Consider the following 8,454-nt stretch of genomic DNA (forward strand, 5'->3'; position numbering starts at 1 on the left):
TCTTTTTATTCATTTCATGGTAGGAAGTTTAAATTTTTTCTTCTGCTAATGCATGCTCGTACGAGTTTTTATTTAATTTTTTCCGAATTGTATATAATAATTCAATAAATTTCTTTGATATTTGATTTGATAAAATTAATTGAAATTTTAATAAATTAACAAACAAACAAAAAATGGAAGTAAGTCAACCAGGAACTTTAACCAGTGCTCAAAAAGATGCGATTATTGATCAAGTAAAACAAGAAATTGCTGTTGCTAGTATAAATGAACTTCTTATGGTAAAATTTAAAAAAAAAATTGTTTTTCAAATTTAATATTTTTTTTTTCTTTTAATTGTAATTAAAAATAAAATAACCTTTCTTTTTAGAATGTGACAAAAAAGTGTTTTCACAAATGTATACCAAAACCTGGTACTGCACTTGATAGTTCCGAACAGGTAAACACATGATTTATAAACATAACCTATATTTTTTAAATTATACAAAAATTGTAAATATATATTTTTTTTATGTAATTTATAACGTGGATCATACAATTTACACAATTTAAATTTCAATAAATCTTCATTTTTATTTGTAAAATTTTATATTAAAGATTTCAATCGTTTCTAATTTATCAAAATTTTACACGATCTAAAGTAAAATTAATTAATTTTTAATTACTAAATTTCAAAAGATCTGAACTTTTATTTTTAATCTATTCAAACACTGATTAATTCAAATTTCAATTAATTAAAATTTCAATTTATTTGAAATTAAAGTATATATAAATTAATTAAAGGAAATTTTCATATTTTCTAATTTTAATTTATCCAAATTTTACGAAGCTGATGTACGCAACGTTTATGATAAATGATTTTTAAAGAAATAATTTTTTAAAATGAAAAATTCTATAATTTTTTGCCTAAAAAATATTTCTTGTAGTTTTTATTAATTGACAAATTATTTTTAAAAAAAATATATAATTTAGGTAAAAAATTATAAAATTTTTCATTTAAAAAAATTATTTCTTTAAAAATCGTTTATCATAAACTTTGGCTACTTCAGTTTCGTAATTTTTATACAATTTTAAATTCAAATGGTTCTAATTTTAATAGTTATTTAATCATTTTAAATTGAAAGAATCTAAGCTTCAATTTATGTAAATTTCTTTTATCCAAACTTCAATTTTTCAATTCATTTAAAGTTTAATGAATTTAAATTTCTATTGATGTTTTATTTTAAAATTTTGCACGGACAACTTTCTTTATAAAGTGTAAATTAAAACACAGAAACATCTACTGTTTAAAATTTTGCAAGTCTGCATAAATGAATTAAAAATTTTTTTCGATGATTTAAGCAATTTTAAATAAGAATAAGAATAAAAGAAACTTTCTGAATATATTCTTTTATATATTTAGAAGAAAATATCAAAAATCATATTTTCAAAATTAATTAGATAAATAATAATTAAATTTTACTTTAATAACATAAAAAAATTATAAATATTTTCTTTTTTTTTAATTACTAAATACCTTCTTACTTTACACAAAAAATAAATCTCAAAAAACGCTTAATTTTCGCTTTCTACAATGGTGTAAAAAAATTTTTTTAAACTCTTTTTTTCGTTTTTTTTAACAAAAAATTTGAATTGTAATTTGTCGAAAACTTATTTTTTTTTTAAAATTCAATCCTATCTATAATTTCAATTTAAATTTATTAAAAATTAAATTACTTATAAAAAATTTAATTTAATTTAACTGAAAATTTAATTTTCAAAAATTTCATTGCGAATTAGTAAAAAAATGGACAAAAATTCAATTTTCATTGATTTTAGTTCAAATCTGACATAAATTAAATTATTTATAAAAAAATTTTTATCAGTCTTAAATTCCAATTCAATTTAAAACTTTTTAAAATTAAATTATTTCCAAAAAAATTCCATCTACTTTCATCTAAATTCAATTTTGTCAAATTTAATTATTGTCTGAAATTTAACAAAATATTTTGAAATTCAATTATTTAAAAAAGTTTCAAATATAAATTCTAAAATTGAATTGTTGTCAGAAATTAGAAAAAAAAACTACAGCAATTTTAATTTGTAAAAAATTTATTTCTAATTTAAAATCGTTTGTAATTTAATTATTTAAAAAAAAAGAATTTTTAAAAATCTGTAAAACTTAATTATTAAATACGACTTTAAAAAATTTTTTAAATTGAACTTTAAGAATATTTTTTAGAACTTACTTAGTTCGATTCTGAAATATTCGAAATAAATTTTTATGGGTAATATTCTTATTGAGGAATTAATATATTAAATTTAATATCTAGTAACATTAGTTGTTTAAAATAAAATATTTATTAACTAATTAAATTTAATTAATTATTTAACATTTATTTTTATTTATGTAATTTTTATAGTACCCTAAAAGTTCCCTATTTTTAAATTTTCAGTCCCCTATTTTCCCTAAAATATTTTTTAAACTCCCTAATATCAATATTTTAATGTGAAAAATTATTAGAATATTTTGATTACAGAAATGCCTTGCTATGTGTTTGGACAGATATTTAGATACCCTCTCAGTTGTAGGATCTACGTATTCGCGACGATTACAAAAGGAACGTGAACGAATGTAAATAGAAATTATTGTTTAAATAAATGGTAATGTTAAATAAACTTTAGTCTTTATAATTATGGGACTTTAAGAATTTTCTTTTATAATATTTACACATGGAAAACATTTTTTTTTTTTAGCATCAACCACAAAAAACAAAGGTAAATACATTTTTTCTCGATTATAGAAAGAGTTGAAACTTTCACTTTTCTTTTTAAGCAAATAAAAAACACCGAAACGTAGCTTAAAGAAAAGTGAATTAATTTTTATATTTTCAATTCATTTTATAATCGAGAAAAAAATTTATTTACAATACAATAATGAAAAAAAAAAATATTTCGTATCAGCAAAAAGAATAATTATACAGAATTTTTATTTTATTCTTTTATTTCAATTAAAAAAAACTTAAAAAAATAATTATTTATTAGTTTGTAGCACTTTTTTTATTATCAAAAAATTGTTGAATATTTTTATTTATTAATCTTATAAAGATTAGCTGCAACACCTCTAGCACCAGTGCCTTTAATTTCATAAATTGATCCTCCTTGAATATCATCTGTAGGCGTTTGTTCATTTTGAATAGAAAAACCATAACCGGCAGTAGTGACATATAAAATATCTAATGAAGTACCACCAAAAACAACGCTTGTTACTCTTTTTGCTGGCAATTTTATGGATCTTAATAATTTTCTAGTTCTTGGATTAATTTGAATTACCTATAAAAAAAAAATTGCATACAATTTTTAAATAAGAGACGCATAATAATTATGCGAGAAAAAAAAATTATTTGAAACAATTAATTTCTTACTTGAGCTCCTTCAAATAAAGCTATCCATAAATTGCCATCAGAATCAATTGTCATTCCATCAGGAATTCCAGGGAGATTATTTTCTACTAGATCAAAAGCTATTCTTTTGTTATCTAAAAAGTGTTTTATAAATAATTAATTTTTTATATTTATATTTTTCTATTATGATAGTTATTATTTATTTTAAAAAAATTTTATTTACCAATAGAACCTGTTTGCAGATCGTAGTCATATTCGGCAATTTTTTGCGTCGGTGAATCAATGTAATATAAAATTTTATTATCTAAACTCCAAGCGAGACCATTACTGATGGAAACTGATTTGACTCGGGTTGTCAAAATTTTATTAGAATCTAAACTATATAATTCTCCTTCATTAGGTAAAAATAATTCTTGTCCTCTTTCAGTGTATGTTCCTGTAATTAAAAACGATCTTTTTTTTTTTTGTCAAATCCAAAAATATCTAAATAACATAAAGGGGCGCATGAAAAAAAATAAGTAAAAAAAAATCGTAAGTTAAAATTTCCATTTTAAAAAATTTTATCAATTTTTTTACACGAATTTTCATTTTTTGATTTAACATTCGATGGAATTTCTTTCCAAACGAATTTTTTTAGCAGAATTTTTAGGTAGGGAATGTGAAATTGAAAGAATTTTTAATTTACATAATTTCTCTTTACGTAACTTTTTTAAAAAAAAAATTCCAATTAGTCCGAATTTCAATTTAGCAAAATTCTAATTTAATAGAATTTTATGTGATTCGAATTTTTTTATTGTCAGAATTTTCGATTTAAACCAAATCTTAAATTATCCGAATTTTAATTTGCACCAATTTTTATTTAATAGAATTCTCTTAAATTCCGAATTTTCATTTGTCCGAAATTGCAAATTGCCGAAAAAACAATCGACAAAATTTGATCCGAATTTAAAAATTTACGAATCAATATTTTTTTAAATTTCTGATTCGTCAATTTTAAAAATCGTGCCCATATCTTTTTGCGAGTATTTGCAATTTTTGATAAATAAAAATTCGGCGTTTTACGAATTTTAACAATTAACAAGTCGTTTAAAAGAAAATTGGAGAATTGGAAATTCTGGCAAATAAAATATTCGAATCACATAAAATTCTGTCGAATGAGAATTTTGATAAATTAAAATTCGGTTTAATTGTGGAATTCTTTTAAATTTAAAAGTTGGGTAAAGAGAAATTCTGTAAAAAATAATTATATGTTTGTTAAATAAATAAAAACGACGGGTGCGTGTTTTTGAAATATTTGACAAAAATGCAAAGGATCGATGCATAATCACTTTTGGATAGAACGACCAATTATTAAAATGTTTTCAAAGGAGAATAATAATGAGAGAACGATTATTTTATCGATTTTTTTCATCGATTTATCAAAGAGATCTTGAGTGGAGATTTATTTGGTCGTCTAAATGTAAGTTGATTTAATTTATCTAATGTAATAAACTCAATCTAAATTTTTTTTAACGGTGTTTCAAATTTAAAAATGGTCACCAATTCCCTTATTTAATTTTAATAAGAATTTTTTTCGTAAAATTCGAAAAAGAAATATAAACATTTGAATTTTTATTACCGCTCAAGAAATAAAAGTAAAAAAAAATTCAAGATGTTATTTTTTCGGATTTTTTGCAATAATTGTCCGATTGGCGTAAAAAATTCTTTTTATAAAAATGAAGACGGCTTTTTTTTTAAAAAAAAAAGTCATTGCAGAACACCATTAATATAAATTTTACCACGTGATTTTGGGATTTTTATAATTAAATTATTATTTATTTCTGCAGAAAGGGATCTAAGAAGCAAAAATAATAATAAAGATGAAATTTTTACCAGTCCAAAATCTTCCCATTGGATCAACTTTTCCATCATTGAATCGTGTGCCCTGACTGTGTTTTAATGCTGTCGCCAACTTTCTAATTGGAGTGTCTGTACAATTATTTTCACCGTCCCACGTGACAAGAATAATATCCTTACTGCAACCAGCCACAAATGTATTTGGTTTATCCTCAACTGGAACTACGGATCCCACTGGACCATGCGCTGAAATTGGTAATTATTTTTTATATTATTCATTTAAATAATATTATAAAAGAAGAAATTGTATGACAAAAATTTTTTCAAATTATTAACAGAACTTATTAAGGATCATCTTATTTGGGAATTCGAATCCTATATATTTTCTTCATCACATCAACTTTTTTTTTAAAAAAATATAATTTTCCCCAAAAAATCTATTCCTGACAAAAGTTTCGAATTTGATAAATATTATTCCGAGGTATTCTGAAATTTGTAACAGTTTTTTTCTTAAATGTCTATCTCCATAAAAAAAAATTCTGAAATTTAATTCCAAATGAATCTTTGCAAGATTGGTTCGGAATAAAATTTCAGGAATCAAAATAATTGAAATTCAGTTTCGGAAAGAAACGGAATTGTTCAGAATGAACGGGAAAAAAATTTTGTTTATGAAAATTTTGCTGAATATAAATTTTGTTAAATGGAATTTATATTTTTTGAAAATCCAATGTATTAGAAAATTTTCTATACAATATTTAAATTAAATAGAAATTCTATTAAATCAGAATTTAGTTGGAATAGAAATTCGACTCATTATAAAAACTACTTTATAAAATTCTGACAAAAATTCGATAATTTTTAATTCGAAAAGACAAAAATTCCAATAGAATTTGGAGAATATTAATAAATTTTCACATAGATTTTTTTTTTTTTTTTTTTTTGACGAAAATTATTAATTTATCAAAAAAACTTGAAGTGATAAAACTAAATTTTTGATTTGGATCCAGCGTATCAAAAAGAAAAAACATGCTTCTGTTATTTTATTTTATTTTTAAAAAAAAATTTTTTGTTAATAATCAGATATACCAATATATGCCCAGGTGACTTTCGAATTTTCTGGATTGTATCTGTATATTTTGTTTGCATAAATATCAACGTAAAAAAGCATTTGACTACGTTCATCCCAATGAGGTCCTTCTGATAACCCCGTGGCTTCTACTATCCGTTTGATTTTTACAGACATTCTAAAAAACAAAATTTTATATAAGATTTTTAATTTTTAAAAATTTTATAAGTTACATTTATTTTTTACAGAATTTTCATTTTTCTATTTAACATTTGACTGAATTTTTCATTAAACGAATTTTTAATTACCACAATTTTTGGGTACTGAATTTTTATTTTACAAAATTTCTCTTTACGTAACTTTAAAAAAAAAAATTCCAATTAGTCCCAATTTTAATTTAGCAAAATTCTAATTTGAGTGATTTGAATTTTTTAAGTGCCAGAATTTTCGATTCAATATCTTCAATTGTCCGAATTTTAATTTACCTAAATTTTTATTTAATAGAATTATTAAAACGACGAATTTTCATTTGTCCGAAATTGCAATTTTTAAAATTGCCGAATCAGAAATTTAAAAAAAATAGTGATTCGTAAATTTTTAAATTCGGGTCGATTGTTTTTTCGGCAATTTGCAATTTCGGACAAATTAAAATTCGGCGTTTTAAGAATTCTAACAAATAAAAATTGGTGCAAATTGAAATTCGTATAATTTAAGATTCGGTGAATTTAAAATTCTGGCATTTAAAAAAATTCGTATCACATAAAATTCGTGTTAAATAAGAAAGAGGAATTGAAATTCGGCCTAATTGGAATTTTTTTTTTAAAGTTACGTAAAGAGAAATTTTGTAAAATAAAAATTCTTTCAATTTTAAATTCCCTGTCTAAAAATTCTGTTAAAAAATTCATTTGGAAAGAAATTCTATCGAATATTAAATCAAAATATGAAAATTCGTGTAAAATTTAAGCTTGATGCAAAATATATATTATTATAAAAAAAATAATTAAATAAATATAAATTAAAAATAGAAAAAAACGAATTCAATATTTTTAATACTTTAAAAATGTATACAAATTTTAACAAAAATTTTAATAATGTAAATAATATAAAACTGTACCATACTTACTTGCATGATACTATTAACGGAAAGATTAAACTGAAAATGCAACTTAAGTAAATTTTCATCTCGCTTTATATTTATGTATAGCGTATGTATATAGTCAAGAGTATGATAATAGCAGATTAAAGAAACAGACTAAAAAAAAATTATGATAAGCTTGCTTTTTATAACTCATTGCAGGCACTCTTTATTATTTTTTTTTCATGTACATTTTTATAACAAATAAATTATTTTGAGTATATTGTTATTATTTTGGTGTTTATTGGACGAACAAAATTTATTTACTTTCTTTTTTTCTTTTAATTTTAACATAATATACATAAGGAAAAAATTGGTAATAATTATATTTGTATTTTGGCTCAACCATCATTCATTTATAATTTAGTTCATGTTTACATATTGATAGCTAAACTGATCCAAGACTTTTGTTAGATTCATCTCACCTACTGTCATTCAAGATAAAATATTTTTAATTAGATTATTTATAGTAGTCATTCATTATAAGGAAATTTTACATAAAGTCTGGGATTTAAAAAAAAATAAAAATTTAAAGGATGATAATTTTTTTTTTTAATTACAAAAAAAATTTCTTTCACCCCTGATTATTTTTGTTACGATTAAAAATTAACTATCTAAATCCGAATTAGGGAAAATTTTAACTAATTTGAAACAGCGACATGACTTGCTATGAATTAGTTAAATTTTATTAATGTATTAGTGAAGAAAAATTCTTTTTTTAATGATTAGTAAATTTTAACTAATTTATAACAAGAAAAATTAATTATTTTTATTTTTATTACATGAAGTAATCCAAATTTAAATTCAATCTTTTTATTTATTATTATTTTTTTTTTAAATTATAAAAATTTTAATCGATATTTTTAATTAAAATTTTTAAAAATATTTGAATTTGAAAGAGTTTGATTTAAAATTTTTAGAAATAATTGAATTTTAGAAGATTTTCTATATTGAAACTTTTATTTTGAATTAATGAAATTTTTTTTTTACAAATTATAGACAATAATAGAATTTATGAGTATTTTTAATTAAAAAAC

General features: G+C 21.2%; 2 protein-coding genes and 1 long non-coding RNA gene across 3 annotated transcripts; 2 read left to right on the forward strand and 1 right to left on the reverse strand.

Annotated features, from left to right (window-relative positions):
• The first annotated feature begins 10 nt into the window (after nucleotides 1-10).
• On the forward strand, nucleotides 11-2,670 carry LOC127276866 (mitochondrial import inner membrane translocase subunit Tim13-B-like). Its single transcript, XM_051297559.1, has 3 exons — nucleotides 11-278; nucleotides 368-436; nucleotides 2,517-2,670. Exons 1-3 carry the CDS (start codon nucleotides 174-176, stop codon nucleotides 2,613-2,615), a joined length of 273 nt encoding a protein of 90 aa, XP_051153516.1. The 5' UTR covers nucleotides 11-173; the 3' UTR covers nucleotides 2,616-2,670.
• Nucleotides 2,671-2,962: 292 nt separating this feature from the next.
• On the reverse strand, nucleotides 2,963-7,572 carry LOC127276865 (regucalcin-like). The gene is made up of 6 exons (XM_051297558.1): nucleotides 7,406-7,572; nucleotides 6,303-6,460; nucleotides 5,253-5,462; nucleotides 3,604-3,816; nucleotides 3,402-3,514; nucleotides 2,963-3,309 (listed from the first exon to the last, which is right to left on the reverse strand). The coding sequence occupies exons 1-6, from the start codon at nucleotides 7,462-7,464 to the stop codon at nucleotides 3,064-3,066; spliced, it is 999 nt and encodes a 332-aa protein (XP_051153515.1). The 5' UTR covers nucleotides 7,465-7,572; the 3' UTR covers nucleotides 2,963-3,063.
• On the forward strand, nucleotides 3,823-5,412 carry LOC127276867 (uncharacterized). Its single transcript, XR_007842269.1, has 2 exons — nucleotides 3,823-4,839; nucleotides 5,207-5,412. It is a non-coding gene; the product is annotated as an uncharacterized LOC127276867 (long non-coding RNA).
• Nucleotides 7,573-8,454: the final 882 nt, after the last annotated feature.

The sequence above is a fragment of the Leptopilina boulardi genome, unplaced genomic scaffold, assembly GCF_019393585.1.
Source record: "Leptopilina boulardi isolate dan_hultmark-lab unplaced genomic scaffold, ZJU_Lbou_2.1 LbouV2_155, whole genome shotgun sequence".
Taxonomy (NCBI): Eukaryota; Metazoa; Arthropoda; class Insecta; order Hymenoptera; family Figitidae; genus Leptopilina; species Leptopilina boulardi.